The 23,266-nt window shown below is 37.6% G+C and overlaps 1 protein-coding gene across 1 annotated transcript in view; it reads right to left on the bottom strand.

The window, feature by feature from the left end:
* The window catches only part of ankrd12 (ankyrin repeat domain 12), a 30,615-nt gene extending 8,962 nt beyond the window's left edge, over window positions 1-21,653 (bottom strand). The window contains exons 1-8 of the mRNA XM_062987403.1: window positions 21,515-21,653; window positions 5,192-5,305; window positions 3,852-4,002; window positions 3,160-3,231; window positions 2,537-2,683; window positions 1,195-1,398; window positions 951-1,093; window positions 677-824 (exon numbers count right to left, since the gene is read on the bottom strand). Of these exons, the coding sequence (XP_062843473.1) occupies window positions 677-824; window positions 951-1,093; window positions 1,195-1,398; window positions 2,537-2,683; window positions 3,160-3,231; window positions 3,852-4,002; window positions 5,192-5,251 (925 nt within the window). The 5' untranslated portion in view covers window positions 5,252-5,305; window positions 21,515-21,653. The remainder of the gene's footprint in view (window positions 1-676; window positions 825-950; window positions 1,094-1,194; window positions 1,399-2,536; window positions 2,684-3,159; window positions 3,232-3,851; window positions 4,003-5,191; window positions 5,306-21,514) is intronic.
* Between the last annotated feature and the right edge of the window lie 1,613 nt (window positions 21,654-23,266).

The following is a 23,266-nucleotide window of genomic DNA, read 5'->3' as shown; positions in this document are numbered from 1 at the left end:
ACACTTATAAACTGAATGATGGAATAAATGGAAGCTACAATACACAGCACAGCCTACCTTAACGGTTGAATGTAAACCTCGAACATCTCAAAAGATCCATGTTTTGACACCCCCCTCTGCATCCACAGAATTGGTTGAGAGTTTTCCAAACTCAGTTACCCAGGAAGTGTTTTTAGCTGCTTTAGATTTTGACTAAGCGAATGCTAACTGTTTTGCCGTAGGATTGCTAGGACCGCCTCGTAGTGCGAATTAACCAGTAAATGTAAGGCACTTGAATGTTAAATCGCCAAACACAAACCATTTTTGAACATTTTGAATTTCACAGCAAATTGCATATTACACGGTCATTTCAAACGGCTCATTTTCACGACCGTGAATTAGGTAGGGCTTTAATCATAATGCATTATAATGTGCTTATAACACTGATACGCTGATGGCACCACATGAATAACAAAACAAACTGCTTTTTTATGCTTTACATGCTGCCGGTGTAAAAAAAAAAAATTAGTGTAATAAAACAAGCACTGAGACCAAGATGATCATCAGAAACCACATTTGATTTCAAATGTAAGTCTACACATGTAAGTCAGGCATACAAGTGCAGAACAGCACAACCCCAAGCAACAATCCCAAACTAAGGTAAGTAACATAGGACGGTAAAAGAAGCCCTGTTTACCTGAAGAGCTGTCTTCTGGGTCCGATATTGAAATCTCCCCTTTTAGAAGCTGCTCTATCTCCTCAGAATCTGCAACGTCTACTGGCCGCTCACCTCGTTTATTTGCCTGAAAGGCATTTCCTCCATGGCGCAAGAGCAGCTTCACAATCTGCAAAGGAATATGCACATTAGGTCAGAAACAAACCACCTGATTACAGCATTAAGTAACTGACTTTAATATGTTTAAGTAGATTTGTTGTATTTATTTAAGGCTGACCAGTAACAGGTGACTTACGTCTTTGTGTCCACTGCTGGAGGCATCATGAAGAGGGGTATCATCGTCCAAACCCTGCGTGTTTACTTCTGCGCCAGCGCCAATCAGAACTTTTGCAACGTCATAGTAACCAAGATTGCAGGCTTCATGTAGAGGTGTCCAACCTACAGGAATAGCATGAAATAAAATCATTCTACTCTTTCATCCTGATCCTGGTCCTAACACCTCAAACCACAGGAAGTAATGGATTTTTTTTTAATGTTACCTGCAAAATCTTTGATGTTTACGTCCGCCCCGAGTCCGATTAACTCCTTAACCTGCTTAACGTCCCCTCTAATGGCGGCCATGTGCAGGGGTGTCTCTCCTCGCTCGTTCCTCTTGTTTACTTTGTCTTTCTGACGTGATGTGGAGCTGGTGGGGGTCTTTTTCGGCACTACTGGAGCTTGGGATGGGTGGCTCGGTGTGGTGTCTAAAATAAAAGGCAAAATAGTACTTTAAGTCAGCAAACATGCAGCAGTAATTTGGTCGAGCAGATTGATAGATTATGTATGTGGTCAGTGGTCGATTAAACAACAACATGCACATAAAACACTAGTGGAAACTAAGAGGCACGTGGTATCAGTATTATACTGCTCTCTCATGTCTTATAAATGTTGATAGTGTTGAAAAATCTGCTACTGTTATCAGCTCCCTGAAACTGAAACTTATTCTACCTCGTGGTCTCCTTCCTAACACAGTAATTACATTCAATTATAGAATTTGATACTATTTGTATCAAATTCACCTTGTATTTTGCACTTGCAGGGCAGCACAGAAATAAATTGAGCAGCACATACAAAAATGTACAAAAACACAAACTAAAATCACCCAACAGCAGCAACTTGGCAGTGGTGGGGCTTGAACCAGCGACCATCTGATTACTAGTCCAGTACCTTCACCACTAGGCTACAGTGTCCCTATATATTTTTACATTTTCGGCATTTAGCAGACGCTTTTATCCAAAAGCGACTTACAGTACTGTGACAGTAAGCAATTGAAGGTTAAGGGTCTTGCTCAGAGGCCCCATCATTGCCAACCTGAGAGTGGTGGGGCTTGAACCAGCGACCTTCTGATTACTTGTCCAGTACCTTAACCACTAGGCTACAATGTCCCTCTATATTTTTTCATTTTTACTTAGTGACTTATAGTACTGTGACAGTAAGCAACTGAAGCAATTAAGGGTTAAGGGTCTTGCAACCTAGAAGTGGTGGGGCTTGAACCAGTGATTTTTGATTTTTGAACCACCTTTTGATTACTAGTCCAGCACCTTAACCAATAGGCTACAACTGCCTTTATTGCCTTATTGGTATTAGCAACTTTGCACACTAACTTTGCTGTGAACTGGTAATACTGACAGAAAGCTAAATAAACTGACTGGCTGTTTTTCCTGAATTAGATGTTTCTCTATTGGCTCAGTGTAGATTAAAAGAAACATCTCAGGGTGGTAGAAGTACAGCAACATCTCAAGAAATCGGAAAAATTGGAATCAATCCTTAGTAATGATGAGTTTCAACAATGAAAAGCACCACACTTCTAAACAGCTATACCAGGCAGGTCTGCACTCTAACCTGGACTGTTGTCTCTTGCTGTCATCTGCATCAGCAGGGCCATCTGCTTGCGCTCAGACAGTGGGTAGCCGAACAAAATGTTGACAGGAGTGGACTTTTTACCCCCAGACTCCTTTTTTACCTTCTTTTTATCAGGACCATCTTTATCTGCATAAGGAAAAGAACAGAAATGCAATTAGAACTGATTTTCCTAGTAACAGAAAACATAACCAGAAAGGTGAATTGTTAAGATACATGCATTATTTATTTAATCATGTAGCCTCTAATTTGTGGACACGTGAAATAAATAGAGCGGAAACAATTTGAACATTTATTCCTGACAAATGCAACTACTACTGCTGCTGGAGAGCAGAAAAAAACAACTGATTATTTAATAGACAAAGTATTAAAAATCTCCATTAAAGAAAGTCATGCGGAAGGAGTTAGTATGTTTGGAAAGAACAGTGCTTGTGATTTTAACACAGAGAAAAACAAAACACTACAATCTGTTCATATTTCAGTGCCCAAGCCTGCCAAGTGAGCAGTCTGTGAAAAGGTTAAAGTTTGTCCGTGGGTCATTTTGCCGCCTCGTGTGCGACGCAGCACGGGTATGGTGTGGCGGCGAGTTCAGCAGCGTCAGTTACCTGCGTATATCCTGCAGGGAGGAAGTATTCTCTCTCCCCACATATCACTCGACTGGCCGGGGTCAGAGTCATCTACAGTGCAGAAGCAGAGAGGTGGGGAGGAGAGAGAGGAAAAGAGGTGGAAAAGGGAGGAGGGGGGACGAGAGAGCAAAGCATTGCATTACTCACTCGATCCCCCGCCGCCTCAGACAATATAAACAGGAAACACAATGTGCTTAAGCACAGCGTACGAACGCTCGACTCTCAATCGGACAGAATGGGTCAAATCCACCCTCTGTCCTCAGGGATTATTCTCCTCTTTCCATACATACAGTAAAATGAATGTGTAACTTTTTATTAGAATTAAAAACAATTACTACAGCTATCTAATACTGGAATAAATGTAGCACGGCTTGAATGAAAGAGACGCTGATGAAGGGAAGATGATGCTTAACAAAGAATTAAATAAAATTAGAATTATATTAAATAAAAAATCTAATTAAATAAAGTATCTGGCCCACAGATTTCTCCTCGCTTTCCCAGCCGATTCAAGGTTCTCTGTCCTCATTTAAACACACCAGCTTTATATAACATTCCAGAAAAAATACTAGGCACTGGTACCTAAAGTGTTACACAATTTCCATAACTGACCACTGGAGGCAGTGTTGAGACACAGCCAGAACTAGAATTTTCTGGTACGATGTGGAACTGACCTGTGTCTGAGTCTCGTTCCTCGTTGCGGGGTGGGCTGACACTGAAGGAGAGCTTGCGTTTCATGGAAGACCTGGGCTTCCCCTCCTTTCCCACAATCTCACTCCGATCCAGCTTCGGAGTTTTTGTGAACGGGGAGATTTTATCTTTGCTCTGCAGGATAAGAAGTAACTGGTTAGATCTTAGTATTAGTGTTAAAATGAATCTATGGCTTTAAAAATCCAAGCAAAGAAAGTCCGGGTACAATTAATGCAAAACAGAACATAGAAGTAATGCAGGGCAGTAATTCGGGCAGGGGTGCTCCCAGGGCACATTCGGGCAGGGGTGCTCCCAGGGCACATTCGGGCAGGGGTGCTCCCAGGGCACATTCGGGCAATACAGGGCAATACATCTGATTTGTTTACCTCATGAGTAACATAACGGAATCCTGCAATTGTCATTTTCATCAACCGCCTTATTCTGGTCAAGGCTGGAACGAACCCTGTTTAACTGGGAAACACTGGGCACAAGGCGCCCATCCATCTAAGAGCGTCCGCCACCCTCTCTCAGACATAGACAATAATGTCTGTGTAGATCCCCAGCCGGCTGATAGGACCGCTGAGATTCCAACCCGTATTCAAACACTTGGGAACCAGAGTGTGGAACAGAATCTTGCTTAACTTAAAATACACTGTTTAGAAGTGGGACAGCTCCTAAATGTTCATGCTTATAATAAAGTGTTTTAGTCGTTGTGTGGTCTGAATAATTAAATCCAATAAACACTGTAATTTAAATTCAAAATAAGGCAAAAGAAAGAAAATAGCTTTGCTGTACCAAATGTGGGGCAGCAAAATGACACTACAAAATGATCTAAGCACTTTTAGGACATGGGCTAAACAGACTATAAACAGACTACTTTGGGAATAGTGTGGGTTGTTCTGTCTTTTACTCAATTTGGTGTTAAGAATGATGACTAGCCAATGCTCATACACAATTAACAATAGGATTACTGTATTAAAAGAAAAGCTCTTGGTTTAAAGCAAGATCAGACTGATTTGCATTATTTTGCTTTATACCAAATAGCTGCCTATTAAATTCTCATCGATGAAATTCATTATGCTTTTTTAATACCTGTGTTACCAGTGAACGGGTATTTTTTTTCTCTTCTCAGTACAAGAAGATGTGTCAAAAATAATTGTCTGTAATGTGTTTGCCTGTGCACTACAGATGAATATTTGGATAATAATCTTAAGTAGTATTACTTCATCACATCTGCATAAGTATTTAAACTTGTTTTTTTAATTAGCCAGGCCAATCTGAAGTTTTAGTGTCTCCAAGTTATTACTAACATAACTGGTTGTACCTTCTTCCCAGCTGTCTTTTCCACCATGGCTCCATCTCGATCAGTCCCCGGCTTGGCCATGGTGCAGCTTCGGACTAGCTGTGGCAGCTAAGGCCCGCAGGGTTCATCATTGACCTGTAAAGTAAAGCAACTGTTAAAGCTTAAGCCACATAGTGAGCCTACATTAGATCCAGAATTAGACAAACTTTTTGGGTTAATGATCCAACATGGCTCTAGAATGTAAATGCACAGAATGAGCATTTGGACAATGTGCTTTAGGTCAACAAACACAGCAATAGAGTTTGGAGCAAACACAATATCAGAGTCTGAAGGTAGAATTTTCTTATCATCTTATAATAGCTACACTAATTTTATCAGGTAGAGTTTCAGTATATAGAATGCATCTCAATTCATGATTAACATGTTAAGTTAGCGCTTATAATAAACACAGTATTTGTTCCTCTAATGTTCTGTTACTGACAGTTAACGATTTAAAGAAACTTGCATCCCTAATAAGTACAGTTGGTTAAGTGCATAGCATGCAGTCCACCAACCCTGTGTAGTAATTATTCCCTACTAATAAAATCAGCATGCGTGTGATTTCTACTTAAATGATGGTCATTACAGACACGCATGTTATATTTAAATACAAATGGAGACTAATCATGAAAAGTTTATTTGTTTGCCTAACATTAACTTCTTTATTCCATATAAGGTTTTTTGTGCAAGCTTAGTTGAGTGGGGAAACAGAAAAGCATAAAAAAATACAAGCAAATATTATAACAGCAATAATTAGAGATGGGACGATCGGGTTTTTTGGCACCGATTCCGATCTCCGATCTCCTTTCAGGGACATCGGCCGATAGCCGATTGCGATCGGGGGTAAATAAGCAGTAGATAAGCAACCGATTAGCAGTAAATAAAATAAATAAACTTAAAAAGAGCCTCACAGTGAAGATAAACCGGAGCAGCGCGCGCGCGTGTGTGTGTGTGCGCCTTTAGAAGAGACGCTTTGTTCACTGTATCGCTATAAGTGATTCATTGATTCACGAGTCATTTTTCGCAAAGCGTAAGTTTTTCTTCTCAGTTATCTCTCCGTGTTTACTGTTATTAATTAAATGTCGTGGTTTTAAATAAACACCGGTTACTACAGAACATTTTGTGTGACTCTCTTACATTAAAAAGCTTCATTAAAAAGCTTAATTAAACTGCTATTACCACAGATCTGTAACCGACCGTCAGACTCGTTCCGTCTAAGGAGCTAAAAGTTCAGCAGATGATCCTGAACTAACGAATTTGGTAATGAATAAACTTTTGCCTCTGATTGGCTCTGTAACGTTTTCTGTTCTCATCTACATCACAAGTAAGAACCGCTTACGATTTACCAAAGTGAACCAGGAGTTTATATAACGTGCTGATAGAATCGACTCAGATGTGACCGGGTTGAATTATCTTTTTAAAGTAAATATTACAATCAGCAAAATTACATCGTATGTATGATGCACAACGTTAATGATGTTATTTTAGGTCATGAAGAGCTTTCACGATGGTTTCTGTACGATGGTTGATGAATGGTGATGTGATGGTTGGTGCTTCGTAGCTCAAAGTCTGGATCAATCCACTGAGCTGTTAACTTAACGTGATCTTTACATATCACACGATCGGATCGGCTACTTTTAGGAAATATCGCCGATAGCATATTTTGATTAAAAATCGGCCGATACCGATTCATAGCCGATCGATCGTCCCATCTCTAGCAATAATAGTTACACATTAATATTATTTCTATGTTAACTTTTACAGCAGGCTGTAGCAAAGTTAATCTTAATTTCTACATTAAAAAAATTCCATTCCACTGGACTACAATATTTTAATATCAAAACCGTTAACCTGTCTTTCAAGACTAAAAATTGTGGACCCCCTAACACCATAACAAAACTTAAATCTAGACAAGACTAAATCTATCAGTTCAGACAAGCCTAAATTTATCAGCACGGTTCAACACAACGGGCAAACACGGTAATGCAAAATGAGCCAGCAAAAATCCCAAAGAGAACAGGAGCTGCAATTTCTGTAAACATTCTGGGAGGTAAATGACAGATTTGGAAACTCAAGAACGCCGAGATTAAACCATGCGCGCACACACGCACACACATCCCGCATGGGAATGGAAACACAAACAGACAGATCCAGACCTTGAAGTGTAACTGTGGTCTGGCGTCTCTTTTAAAGCAGAACGACGGGACTGTTAGCTGTCTTGTACAATTTTTCACTATTTAAAGTCACCAGTTTTTTGTGCTCTGATTACAACAAATCACAGCATTACTAAGGATAGACAAACTGTCTAGTTAGTTCTGATCCAACAGCCAATTAGCTGTCTTAGTCATGTCATCACAAAATCATGCATGGGTGAATCTAAAGGAAATGGAAAACATTCTTATACATTACAAAATATTGCAAAACAAACAGCTTCTATTAACTGCACGAGTATCGGTTCTCTGGTGCAGTATTAAAAGATCAGTGCAGACGTTACTATTCTTTTACATTGTTTACTGTTGAAGTAAGAGTCTTGGATTTGTGTATGTTTACAAGTAAATAGCCTCACGTCACAAGGCACAGATGCTTATTCTGCATATAAAATACTTGGAAAAAAAGAATTATAATAGTTGTTTTATTAGTTTTTTATTTAAAAAAAAGTTTTACATCAGTGTTTATGCATTGATTATGATAAACATGCCTTGTAAATCGTAGAGCTAGAGGAACATGCTTTTCACTGAAGACATTGCTTAGGTCTACTTCCCTAACATGTGTGCATCATTTTTTCTAAATAAAAACTTGCACACTCACTAACAGTTACAGAAATTACATGCAAGTACCTCGATTCATGTGGAGAACACTATTTTACTGATTAATATGGGTGCATCAACAACGTTTAAACACAGAAAACAGCCCTGTAAACCCATGTCCGGTGTGGACAATTCTAAACAGCTTCTGTTAGACAAGACATTTACACCACCTCTCGAAGAGCTGCACTTTCGCTGATTTCTAATTGGTTAGAACACCGTCTAACAGTTCGTAGTAATGTGTTAAGTGTCAGTTTGCGGTTGGGGCCCATGAAATCTGTGACGCTAAAAAACAGACATAATTGCAAATCTAAAAAAAAGATTTAAAAAAATCAGAAATGAAAACGTAAATAAGCACATTTTGCAATCCGAGTGAATAATGTGTACAGTATTTAATGCTTTTAACATGGACTGTCACGTGACGCTTAAACTGAATGCTCATGTCCTCCCAGAAACCCCGTTACCAGCTCTTGGTTTGTTTGTCAGTGTTGTAAACACACTGATTTATCTAGTGATCAAGTGAAGAAGTCTACAGGGACAGGTAGGAAGAGTGAAGTCAACAGGTAAACACACGCACATCTCAGCTTAATCCCTGTAGACACACGTACATTATACTGTAGCACCGGCGTGTTAGTAAAGCTGAGGGAATAAGCAAGTGGCGGAAAATTAATTGCAATGATTTTAAAGTGGTTATTACAGAGGACTTAATTCAGCTCAGTTCATTTGGTTAGAGCTGTTGTACTCATTTAATTAAGTGGCCACAATTATATTGTTTAAATTTTTTGTGAAGAGTTTTAAATGTTAACATGACTATGTAATGTAGCCTCTCTGTTTCAGGTTTAAAATAAGAGAAATGCTGAATTAAAATTTGAATTGCATAAAATTAAATCCTAAAAAGAGGGAAAATTTCAACATAATTTGAGAATTTAGCTTCAGATAACTTTATAAAAACTACAGAAAACTAATTTACATTTTAGGCATTTAGCAGATGCCTTTATACAAAGCGACTTACATTACAGTCTAAGCAATTGAGGGTTAATGGCCTTGCTCAGTGGCCCAACAGCAGCAACCTGGCCACCACCCTAACCACAGTAGTACCTTAACCACTACATTTTGTAATTGAAATGGGGCTTTCCATTAATCTTAAATGCCAGAACGTGAAAACATGAGAGTAAAAACTGGCTTTCGCTGACGACTCCACTTAATGAGTGTATGAACGAACACTTCTTGTATTAGCTAGCAACCTACTTATCACTTCTGGGGCTATGATAATAGTTTCAGACTCTTGACAATAATGTAAGGCTTAAGTTGTAATAGTTTTTTTGTTGTTGTCTGTTACATAATGTTAAAACACCGAAACAATTCTGTACGCATGTGGCGAGCCCATTTCCTGCTGCAATAAACTACCGACCAACACAATCAAACAGGATCTATACAGAGACCAGAACATAACCCACTGGCTTTGGTTAAAAAAAAAAACCACTATAGTAATGATTAGTAAGACTGAATCTTAAACTTGAGGGTAAGTGACTAAGTGAGTAAATGTGTGTTGCCCTATGCGGGACTAATACCCTGTCCTACCAGTGTTTCTGAGGTAAAGCCAGAAATACTGCAACCCTGACCTGATAGTGAAAATGAATTAATGATAGACTGTTTTCTCATGTCTGTTAGCATTTGCATATCTTCGGTTTTATTAATGTTTTATTAATGACCAAAAATACCCAAACTGCTGAAAAGTGCCAGTTGGTCACTAGACTGCTAGCTGGTAACTAGATTCTATTGTTTTAAATTCTATTTCTACATTTGTCTATTTTCTACACAATTTAGTCGTATCCAGTTACCCAGCTGTGCCTTTCCTCCACTGCTGCAGGGCCCAAGGAGGCCGTACCAAACACATGCCCCCTCAGATATGTGTGCAGTTGCTAACCGCTTCTTTTCACCTGCCAGAGACAGGTTTACACAGAGAGCAGTAACGAATACCATTGCTGGGCACACCAAAAATCTGTAAAGAATTTAAATCACATGCTGAATTTTCTCACAGCAAACTCATAATATGACTCGGTAGTGTTTTAATCCCAACATCATCTGGGCATGCTCAACAACAAACTCAACAACAACTCAAGTTTCACTCACATCCTTCTAAACTTTTAACGGTTATAATTTTTTTTTTGGACAAAAACTGGCTGGTAATGTTTCTAATTATTTTCTCTAATCATTTTGTACAAACATCTATTTCAAATGCATTTACTTTAGAAACATCAGAAAACCGTTGCACTATTTTTGTTTATTCTAACGCCAAAGCCATTTGCATTGTAAATATTTAAATCATTGAAGATTTTTAAACGATCCTTTTCAAAACTGCCATAAATTTCATTGACAATTTTCCTCCAAGACTGACCGAGTTGAACAGACATGGTATTTGGGGAACAGTAGAAAGTGTTTCAAGAAACTCGTGGTCTGCAACTCAGAATGTAGGTTAATGACCACATGCACCCATGCTAGCGCAGAACAACACACCACATTGTTGGTGCAGATTAGAGTGTGGAAGTGTGCACCACATTCCATCTGCACATAATTGCACATGTTTATGTTTAAACTCCTCTATCTTACTTATGTGTCATTACACAGTTCTTATTTACAATTTTAATTCCGCATGTTATTTCTTTTATCCATGGGTTATAACAACTACTAGTCCATTTCATAATAGTCCAAACTTAACCGGTAATAAAATTGTGACAATAGTAAAAAATGAAATGATAAACGATTAAATAAAGAGTAAAAAAGAAATAAGGTGGGGGGAGAGAATTAGGACAATGCCAATAGACGAGTGTCAGTCATTTTGAGTGATTTATGTTTACATCCTAAGTCAGTATTACCCAAATTGCACTGGGCGGCACGGTGGCTAAGTGGGTAGCACTGTCGCCTCACAGCAAGAAGGTCCTGGGTTTGATTCCCAGGTGGGGCGGTCCGAGTCTTTCTGTGTGGAGTTTGCATGTTCTCCCCGTGTCTGCGCGGGTTTACTCCGGGTGCTCCGGTTTCCTCCCACAGTCCAAAGACGTGCAAGTGAGGTGAACTGGAGACACTAAATTGTCCATGACTGTGTTCGATATAACCTTATGAACTGATGAACCTTGTGTGATGAGTAGCTACCGTTCCTGTCACGAATGTAACCAAAGTGTAAAACATGACGTTAAGATCCTAATAAACGCACAACTCAAATTGCACAAATAATTCACAATTAAGAGAAATAACATAGATTTATTAATAATGATAAATAATAAACAAACACCAGTATGTTCACGTATAAACTGGTTTAGGCAGCAGTTGTACACCTTCATAAGTTTATCTAATGTGAGAACCTAGATGTTATACGATATACATTGTACAGATCCTTATATAGGAACCTTTTGTGTGACTAGAAGATTGAACGCAATAGTTTCATGTTTGTTTTTGCAAATTTCAGTGCACAATTTATTTACCTATTCGCTTAGTTTAACACATTGCATATAAAAACAAAATGTTAAATGTGCCACAAAAAAAGAGAAAAAACAAACACTGCCTTTACCAAATAAAAAAAATTCTAAATGGAATATCAAGATTCCTAGGAAAATATTAAAAGTCGACTAAAGAGTTGGTATTTATTTTTAAATGCTAATAATTAACCAGTGAACTAATAACCGGCACAAAAGTCATTGTTTAATGAATGCAGTTGCTTAAAAGATCGTTTAAATTCATTCCCAGCAACCGACAGTTGATATTTTATTTAGGAGCGGAGGTGGAGATCTTTCACACACTTGAGGTCAAAATCTGGTGCTGTAATAAAATGTGACTGAGCAGAAATTTAACACCCCCTTAGCGTGCATGTGCAGCGGTGTTTCCCAAAATGTCATGTCTAAATGTGGGGGAACACACTGCAGATGTAACAGAGGAATATTAACTCTGCATGTGTGGATGTGCAAAAATGATTCAGATGTTTTTCTAAAGCCATAAAATAAAGGTATGACTCTGCTTATCTTGTTATTAGAAACAATATTATAGAGAGAAGCTTTGAGATTTGAATATGTAATTCTAAGTGCTAGGTACTAGCTTTTTGTTTGGTTAAAATTATAATTTTAAATGCTGAAGTATATGTAAGTTTATAACTGTTCTTCATTACTGCCATGTTACACTGTTTTATTATTTGTATTAAAATATTTAAAATGCATTAATATTTATAAGCTTATCTATTTACGGCTACCCATCGATTAAGAATGTTTGATTATCTTTTATAAAGGGAAAACTGCATTCCTAGCATTGGAAGGGGGGAACAATCTTGAATTCCCATTAAAATGTTACTGAATATTGATAAATACTGATAAATAAACACATCCTCTATTAAAAACACTCACAAAACACTCAGCACGCAAGATGCCCGACATCCAGGCCCTGGATTGGTCATGATATCACGAATTCTAATATTCTATGTGCAAAGTTTATAATTTATTTGGACATTTTGTGTTCCAGATTGCAAAGCTGAGCTATATTATTGTTTGTTAATATTTTGTTTATGGTTATAATAAAAAGAGCACCAACATTTTAGTACCTGCATAAATGTTATTTACCTTATGGCCTTAAAAACCTGATCATTCAGCCTGTAGTCTTTACTATTTCTCAGTCATACACAGAGTTAGAAAAGCTGGTGTCAGAGGAACCACGTAGCAGCAAAAATCTTAATTTCAAACTGTTAAACTTTTACGAAGTAGAATGCTGCACTTTCTGCTCTTACACAAGCACGTGCAAGCGTGTACGTGCAGGAGGGAATGGTTCATGAACTTCGACTGCTCGCTCTCTCTCTCTCACACACTCACACACACACACTTTTTCTAGATACAGAAGTTTCATTTTCACATCCTCTTGAAAACCAGCGTGCCGGAGTGGTCAGACTACAGATGGCACATACTTAAATGTGTTTATATTAAAAAGAAGCACTTTTGCCACATAACAGGATTTTTCACTTAGCCATTTAGATCCGCCAATAATGCATTTAACCTAAGTACTAACAAATAAATAAAACTGAGCTCAATACACTGATAGGAACAAGGTTTTTGTCTAAGCATGTCCTGAACACTGAGCATGTCCTGACCATGAAATTCAAAAGCTTAAATAATTGCTTTAAAACAGGTTTCACAAACAATATTCTCTGCAGAGACACTTTACTTGTGTATATCACGATGTGATCAGTGTTCAGACCTGTTGCATATAATGGGTTTAGAATTTATTCAGACCCCTGAGCTTTTAGGACACTTTACTGTGTTGTGGATTTATACTAGGTAGTATTTATATTAATTATGGCAGTTTACAGACACTCGCCATCCAGTCTGACAGAGCTTGTGAGGATCTGCCACGAAGAATGTGATCAACGGCCAGGTGTGCAAAGCTTGTAGAGATGTATTTAAGATGAACTGTAGCTGTAATAATTGTCGTTAAAGGAGCTTCTACAAAGTATTAACTAATGGGTCTGGATTATAGGCAAAAACAGCAAAATCAGCCCTATAGTTTTAAAAATTTTAACTAACATCTGCATTATTATGGACAATACACCAACATCTATAATGAATAAAAACTGCTTTTAAGTTGCTGTAAAATTCATAAAATTACAAGAAAAAGAAAGTAGCTGCTATCACATCCTTCCTGTTGTGGGTTTAAGTCAGGTTGCATGTAACAGGTCATGCCTTTGCTCAGTAGATCATTTTGAATAATTCTGTCTCAAAGAATTCAAATCTAATATAAAAAAAATGAAAGATTTGTAATCACTGACGTTCCTACGTAGTAAATACCGCAGCTATGAAGAGCTTACCACATCAGCTGGCTACAGCGCAGCTAAGGGCCTACATATCATCGAGTCACCTCGTAGTCCTGGTGTCTGACCTTTTAGGTAGGATGACAAACGTATTTTGGGGATTTCCCCCTCAGACATGAAGTGACGTTACACGGAAACATACTTTAAAAGTCATGCATGTAAAAAAAGACGTTTTTAGATACAGTTTCGTTATTGGATCAGTAAATCCATACATCTGTTCACCACTGTTGCTACAATAAATATGTCATAAAGAACATTAAACCCAAATTCACTTATAACACCCACTGAAGGATCGTATTTGACGATGATGCAAGAAGAGAGTTTTTGCAATTACAAAAAGAGACATGGAATACCTTTCATACAATCTAGGAATGCAAATTTAGCACCAGACTGCCTGACTCACATTTTCTGTTCTAGTTCATCCCAAAGGTGTTTGATGGGGTTAAGTTCCAAACACTGATCACACATTTAAATCCTCTCCACCTATGTTTCAAGAAAGCTGTTTTGTTGTATTTTTAAATATTATATTTTTAATATTTAAAATGTCTATTTACATATTGTTGTTTTGGGTCTTCATTTGCAGCAAGAAATAAATCACCAAATGCACATTTACCACCAAGTTAAATACAAAAGTCAAATTTGTTCATTTGTACAAAACGTTATTTTACAGCAGTGTTGCAAAAAATTCAGTTTCTCAACCCCAAAACCCAAACCGACAATGTTTATAGCATTTATAGACAATTAATTTATAACTTAGACATGTTTACTTTTAAAAACCTTCTTATGTCATGGAAAAAGAGCATAGCTAAATAAAATCTGCCTCAAAATCTGATGCTAAATAGCATCCAGTTTAAATCTCAAGCAACGGGTCTCTCATGGGAACGGCTCTGAGCACAAAGGGCAATGTCTAATGGGTAAGAGGGTGAGTCACAGCGCTCGTACACATGCCTGTTTCTGTCTCTCTCGAACATGCCAACAGCCTCTGCTCACATTCTGAGCTCTCTGGAAATGCTTATCTTTATCGCCCAGTGGTGCAGACTCGAGGTGGATGAATTCAAACGCAGGAGCAAATATATAAGAGAATATTCGGTGCCTGCATGCACCAAACGCTGTGAATGGTTAGGTACTTACTGGTGTAATTAATTATTGTTTTAAATCATGTAAAGATGCATGTCATACAGGCTATAGTCAATATTAAACACAAGTCTCATTCTATTAACCATTTTTTTTATACTATTATACTATAAAAATACTATTTTAAATTAAGCTTTGACGATATAACCCTGCACAATATAAATGCCTTAACTTGAAGACTTGAATTGCATTGGTATGGTTTTAAAACATGAGGCAGCAAACTGAATCATGGTGCATTATATTTTTTTTTCTTTAGTATCCACTTCATTCTGATCTGCGTCACATTGGGTCCAAGTACTTCACCCATACAAACACTATTCTGCATCATGCCCCAGTATGATTACTACACTAATATTGTAAGAAAGAGGTTTAAAATACTGGCTACATCTTGATTATTTGATTTACCACTACAGCTAGCTCAGTTTGTGGTGTTTGTGTTTGATACTGTTCTACTGGCAGATTTTTGCTCCAAACATAGAATGGCAAGCTAAGTATTTTTCTTTATAAATACAATGTGTGCATAAATAGAACGCTACTGCTTTACATGAACCAAAGTATTAGCTGTTGAAATATTTTACATATGACAAAAATGTCAAATATGTAATGCCTGTGTTAAATTAAAATATATCATTGTTGTCCCTATAGTTTATTGTAATGACAATGTTATAGTGACTTTAATCATTTCTTTTTTTATTATTTTGTAATCAAATTAATAGGATTACAGACCATGTAAATATTTATTGTTGTCTGCTAAGCATACAATTACATATTCATAAAGGTCATATTCACTGCCTTTTAAATAATAAAGAAAATATTAAATCCAAAAAGTGGTTACGGGTCTTGCCTTACATGGACTGAGATTTTGCCAGTTTCACTTTCTCTTTACAGATTATGTCCAGTACAGAGTGAAAGTACAATTTTTATCTTGTGTTGAAAAATGTTCTTTTTGAACTGATTGGGTGGTGAGTGCGAAAATGTGCCACTATTTTGCTTTAAGAAAGACCCATGCTCATTAAAAGCAGGTATTTTATAGGACCAGTAGAGTATTCGCCAAAATGAATAGCCAGAAATATAGAATCATAATTATAAAACAATAACATCTTGCTCAATGGGTTCCTAACACAACCTACCGAATTTCTTACACTACCTAAATAAGCTCAGTTTTCCACGATGTATTTGAAACAGTGGTGCAGCCACAACTAAAGCAAGCACACTTCTGGAATCTAGCTCAAAGTCCTGGCCACAGTGTTGCTGGATTGGTTAAAGCTTAGACCATGTGTCAAGTACATTCTGTTAGTTAATGTTTGCAAATCTGCCTCTTTGATGACTATTAATCTGCCCTAAAAAAGTCTGCCGCAGTTAACCCATACTGTATTTCATGTTTTAGATTTTAAGATATTATTTGAGCCCTGCTTTTTTTTGCAATTATTACAAAGCTTGAAATACAGAGTAAAATGCATCTTTATAATGTGTATATCCATTGGTGCATTACTGTCAAGTTTATAAGATAATTAAAATAACTAACACAAACTTTGAATAAAGGATATCAACAATTCGATTATAACCGATAATATTATACAACATCAACTATAACAATAACAGTCTGTAGTTAATATTTAAATCAAAATCTGATTATAGCATTTATTACTGACACTGAGGGGAAAATCTGTCACTCTGATGAGATTTGACTTTGAAATTCAACCCTCTCCCTTACAGAAGAGCACTGTGACTTTGCAAATCTTGGTGTGTAATGTTATCTCTCAACAAACATGATATTAATATTATGCCTCATGTCATACCTTCTTATATTAAGTAATGTTGTACTAATTTGTACTTGTACTAACGTTCTTTGTTTAAAATATACATTCTAAATAATGAACTACACAATATTGCCCACCCATTTGTAAAAGCATGCAATACAAATATTACAGTGGTTCCTTGCCACACTATATTGGATAGGTCTGATTTAAAAAATGTGACTAATATAAATGCATGTTAATGTTTTACACTGAATAGGCATAACATTATGACCACCTCCTTGTTTCTACACTCACTGTCCATTTTATCACCTCCACCTACCATATAGGAGCACTTTGTAGTTCTACAATTACCGACTGTAGTCCATCTGTTTCTCTACCTTTTAGCCTGTTTTCACCCTGTTCTTCAATGGTCAGGACCCCCACAGAGCAGGCATTATTTAGGTGGTGGATCATTCTCAGCACTAGTGACACTGACATGGTGGTGGTGTGTTAGTGTGTGTTGTGCTGGTATGAGTGGATCAGACAAAGCAGCACAGCTGAAGTTTTTAAATACCGTGTCCACTCACTGTCCACTCTATTAGACACTCCTACCTAGTTGGTCCACCTTGTAGATGTAAAGTCAGAGACGATCGTGCATCTATTGCTGCTATTTGAGTTGGTCATCTTCTAGACTATGATCAGTGGTCACAAGGTGCTGTTGGCTGGATGTTTTTGGTTGGTGGACTATTCTTAGTCCAGCGGTAACAGTGAGGTGTTTAAAAACTCCATCAGCGCTGCTGTGTCTGATCCACTCATACCAGCACAACACACACTAACACACACCACCATGTCAGTGTCACTGCAGTGCTGAAAATCATCCACCACCCAAATAATACCTGCTCTGTGGTGGTCCTGATGATAGAAGAACAGCATGAAAGGGGGCTAACAAACATGCAGAAAAACAGGTGGACTACAGTCAGTAATTGTAGAACTACAAAGTGCTTCTATATGGTAAGTGGAGGTGATAAAATGGGCAGTGTGTGTAGAAACAAGGAGGTGGTCATAATGTTATGCCTTATTGGTGTATATTATGAACAACACAGGAAAGAAATCTAAATCCTAGGACACTGCAATAGATAGATAGATAGACAGACAGACAGACAGACAAACAGAACTTTATTGTCATTGCTCAGTACAGGTACAAGGCAACGAAATGTAGTTAGCATCTACCAGAAGTGCAAATAGCAGCATTGTGCAAAAAAAAACCCCAGAGAATATCAGTAAACATATGTCCTATGATTAATATGAATATAAAGTTATAACTATAGCTATTTACATATATGGAATTATATCTATGTACATACTACTATATACATACATAGATATAATTCCATATATGTAAATAGCTATAGTTATAACGTTATATTCATATTAATCATAGGACATATGTTTACTGATATTCTTTGTTTTTTTCTAGGTTTATTGAATAGAAATGTAAACATAAACAAATGTAAAAATTGTATTTTATAACGAGCATTATGTTCAGGAATATTACTAATATCGAGTTACTACAGGTAACATCTGATATTGAACCTTGTGCGTAATTGGTGCTTCACGATGTAAAGCGTGCTGAGCTTTGCGTCAATTCAAATGGTGTCCTAGTAAACAACGTAGTAGCTCTTGGTCCTTTAAAATATGCTTGAGAGAAGCTAAACGTGAGAACTGAAAGAAAGAAGGAAGGCTTGTCGGCTGCCGGGCTCGTCCTTTAGACAAAGAGCTTCTTGCTCTGAGGACTGAAGGGAATGGAGCTTTGTGGTAACACACCCCCCAAACGCAGTGCCTACAAACGCGCTGTTTTGCACGAGCTGTCGCGTGGCGCAGAAGCGACCAGGAGCTACAATACAGCCACGATAAACAATAAACACACCGGCTTTCACCTGCATCAGTGCTTCTGCAATACATACAACGAACATGAATATCTAATGGGTAAATAACGTGTACATATCAGGAGTATAGTACATCTGTCAGCAAATGCGTTCACATTTGGGAAGGTCCTTTCATAAATAGCAAAATAACACTAACCAAAACGTTGAGGTGTAGTAGAGTTGAATTAGACACAGATTTAAGTATGAGAGGTTTAGTTAGAAGAGAAAACGCTGCTAATTGTGAGTGTTGCAGACTGCGCCACCCTAACAGACGCAGACAATAACGCTTCTCTAGCTGTGCTAGCCATGTTAGCTTCGCTCAGCACAGTGATGGGCATTCCGGCTCTTTTCAGTGAGTCAAATAAACTGACTCAACGCACCAATGCGAGTCGAATCCTTCTTTTATCCCCTACACGGCTGTTCGGTTCAGTAGAATTGTCAGTTTAACACGGTCAAAATGAGCTATATTGGTCCTTTTGTTCTTGGTTTGGAAATGTAACAAAAATGTGTGCATACATTTCAAGAGCAATTTTAGTGACAAGCAATGCACTATAATGTTAGATATATATATATATATATAGATAGATAGATAGATAGATAGATAGATAGATAGATAGATAGATAGATAGATTAGATAGATAGATAGATAGATAGATAGATAGATTAGATAGATAGATAGATAGATAGATAGATAGATAGATAGATAGATAGATAGATAGATAGATAGAGTAGAAAGTATCTATCTAACATTATAGTGCATTGCTTGTCACTAAAATTGCTCTTGAAATGTATGCACACATTTTTGTTCTGCATCACTGTCATGTTGTACTGTTTATGTTTAATGTATGAATCAGCTTTAAGTGTGTTGTTTAATGGTTAACCTACAACAATTTAGCAAGATATTGGTTAAAAATAATTAAATTGTTAGTTAAAATAGTATAACTATAGTCAAATTGTATCATTATATTGGCCAACAATTTGTAAAAGCATGCAATACAACTGTTTCTGTGGTGTCTTGCCACACCATATTGTACAGGTCTAAATAAAACTAACTGAATAATATAAATACATGGTTATATTTTATATTATGAACAACACAGAAAAAAAATCTGAATCTAAATCTCCAAGACACTCCAGTATCTTTATGTGTGTCACATTTGTATTGTTTGGTTGCTATTTCTAGTTTTAATCAGTGGAAATGTGAATATAAACAAATGTAAAATAGTATTTTATAACAAGCATTATGTTCAGGAATATCAGTAACATCGAGTTATCGTTTTTGTATATTTATCCAATTATTGCATTGCTTGTCACTAAAAGTATTTAAATAAATGTCAAAGCATGGAGCTACAATACCTTCAACTTTTAGCAATGACAAATGTTACCTTACTGAAATTATTTTATCCAACTTTATTTCGATTCTACAATTCTACATTTTCATAAACTGGCTCATACTAGGTTAATTATAAATGACCTTCCTATTTGAATCATTTGAATACCATATCATTTGTAATTCCGTTTAGCTGTTTACCAGTCAGGGCAGAACATTGGCACTGCTGGAACATCTTACATTTGAAAGATGCTTTTAGCCAAAGCTGCTTACAAATGAGACAGGATGCAATCTATGCATCTGAGGGTTAAAGGTCTTGCTCAAGGGCTAACAGTGACAGATTGGTGGTGGGGCTTAAACCCTCAACGTTGTTCTTATCAGTCCAGTACCTTAACCATTAAACCACCACTGACCTTGGTGAAGTGGGTGCCACACAGTAATGGACTGAGAGATTCAACCAGGATATAGCAAAATATAATGCACATGGTTATCGGCATGTGTAATATAAGATGATTTATAAATAGGTTTTATACATTTTTGTTCATGTCAATTAATGAGTGTACTGTATTGTCTGTATTATCAATGAATGCATGTGTATTGCTTCTATGTAATATCCAAAAAATAGCTGAATAATGAAATTCATCCATTACAATGTTTTGTTTGCCAACTGTCTGCCTGTAGTTACAATTTATATTGAATCAGTCAACTAATAAATAGAAATTTTATGCAGTTTTTCAGCCTGTATTTTTGCCTCAGGACCTAAATAACTGATATATTCTTTGTTACTTCTTATTGAAACATGTTTTGTGACAAATTTGAATTTAAATAAACTTTTAATCAGTCAGATTTTTAGTAGTTTAAGTTTAAACATAAAGGAATATAATAATAAAGCTAAAGCCAGTTAGCTTTTTTTTATGACGCATACTCATTTTTATTTATTTAATTAAATGATGTAATCTTATGAGGGCCAAGTCTGTATTTATGTTTTTAACAGGATACACGTCTGCATTTTAAAGCTATGTATTCTAGAAAGAGCTGCAGACTGAGGACATTTGCAAATACTTATGTGTTATTCTTCTCTTTTTTGTGGTAAGCATTTTGTTGTTCTTAGTCCTACCTCTTAACACTGTACGGTACTTTTAAATAAAGAAATTATTTTATGTGAAAACATAGTCAACATAGTATAAACGGCTCTTTACGGTGAGTTGGCCTCAACGTTCAATCCAAAGAGTCGACTCAAGGAACCGACTCTCGAAAACGACACATTTCTAGCTTCTTATTCCCTCCAAGTCCTTACACACCAAGCCTGGTTGTCACTTTCCGCTAAGACAATAACGATAGCGACTAAATTATATTATACTTGTGTAGTATGTAAATAACGACATAAATAATGACACCCACGCAGTAAACAAGCACAGAGAATCAGACACATGTACGCGCTATAGGAAAACAGCCCGCTTAGGCAGTCAGGCAACCTACGTTAGCTAGCTTAGCTTGCTTACTACCGTCAAAAGAAGTCTGAAGGGAGACTTACCGCGCGTTCGCAATATGCTTTCAGCTTCACTTGAATATCCACGACCGAGCCAAAGATAAAATGTACTATTTAAATAAACAGTAAGCAGCCTGGTTTTTAATTTTACAGAAATATCATGAAACTACGAGTGAGTGACGTTTCTACCAGCTCCGTTTGAAAACATCGCAGCTACACTGGTGGTCACTAAGAAAAGCCTGGCAGAAAAACACTCGCTGGTTGGACTAAACCGGGTCACGTGACCACCCGAGCCCTGCACCGAGCTTATAAAAGCTGCGCTCTCGCCCGATTTGGCTAGCTCTTTGTATACGTTCCTCCATTTTGAGCATGCTAGCCCTAGAACAAGTATCAAAACAGTGTTTTTTTTTTCTTCCCTGTTGCAGTAGCCAAGATGTGTTCGTGTACTACAGCGTTAAGTAAAAACTCGCTTCATTTTCGCAGTTTTTTAACAGTCTGTGCGCATGTTTGCGAAGGGGGCGAAGTGACGCTCGGCCGGTGACGTCATCTTTTCCGTTGGACGCTGCAGCCAGTGGGAACTTTCTCGAAAGGGTCTGAGGCTCAGGATGCGTTTACAGAATTTGCAGTAAATATGTATATTTTATGTCTTAAATTCATATAAAATGTTGTTTCTTGTGCGCTAGGAACTTTTTAAGTGTTTAATATGTGCTTAGCGTGAGCATGTAGTCAGAAAACTGTCTTGTGTTGTTGCGCAGTAGTATTTGAGTTATGTAGTACGGCGCATGCGCAGTGTTGATAATTATGTTGCAGAACAGGCTGAAATCGCAAGGGAGAGAGAGACGGTAGTGCTGGGGGGGATGGGCGCTCCACAGACGAGCACGAACATGAAGCTTCAGCACAGGCGGCCTTCATTCTCACTCAGATTTTTGTTTTGTTCCTGCATATGTGCAAAATATAGCATGAATGTCCCGAATCTTTCCATTTTTGATTTAGTTTTTAAACAGACATCCTTACAATAACAAAGCAGACTCATTGCATGGAAGTTATGAAAACATCAAAGGCATAAAGGGGAGGGTTTAGGAGATTATTGTGTATGTACAGTACAAATATCCCAGATTGTTTGGGAGCTGGGGTCAGAGCGCAGGGTCAGCCATTGTATGGCACCCCTGGAGTAGAGAGAGGGGTAAGGGCCTTGATTAAGGGCCCAACAGTGGCAGCATGGCAGAGCCGGGATTCGAACTCTTAACCTTTTGATTAATAACCCAAAGTTCTACCCAGCTTGTCCTTACAGTATAGAGTATAAGCAATTAAGGATTAAGGACCTTGCTCAAGGGCCTAACAGTGGCAACCTGGCAGTGGTGGGGTTTGAACCAGCGACCTTCTACTTACTAGTCCAGTGCAGGTATGATAACAGGTATGATAACAGGTATGATAACAGGTAGGTGGGTAGGTGGGTGGGTAGGTGGGTGGGTGGATGGATGGATGGATGGATGGATGGATGACTTTATTAATCCCAGAGGGAAAGTCAAGAACATGCTATATTTCTGTATTCCTCTACCACTTGTGTAGGTGCCTTGAGCAGACATTAGGAGTCATTTTTGCAGCAGCAACGTGATTCTTCCTCTGGCAAGGCCGACTAGGACGGTAGCACCACCGAGACTCGGGTTGATGTATTAGACTGTTGCGCCACCAGTGCCAAATTTGTGTTACATTTTAAGTTTTTAAAATCAAGCATCTTATCCTCCATCAAACAATAATGAGCTGGACTTAACAGACTGTTGGGGTTACATTGACAGA

This window comes from Trichomycterus rosablanca, chromosome 25 (assembly GCF_030014385.1).
Source record: "Trichomycterus rosablanca isolate fTriRos1 chromosome 25, fTriRos1.hap1, whole genome shotgun sequence".
In the NCBI taxonomy this organism is placed as follows: domain Eukaryota; kingdom Metazoa; phylum Chordata; class Actinopteri; order Siluriformes; family Trichomycteridae; genus Trichomycterus; species Trichomycterus rosablanca.
This window is presented reverse-complemented; position numbering and strand designations above follow the sequence as displayed.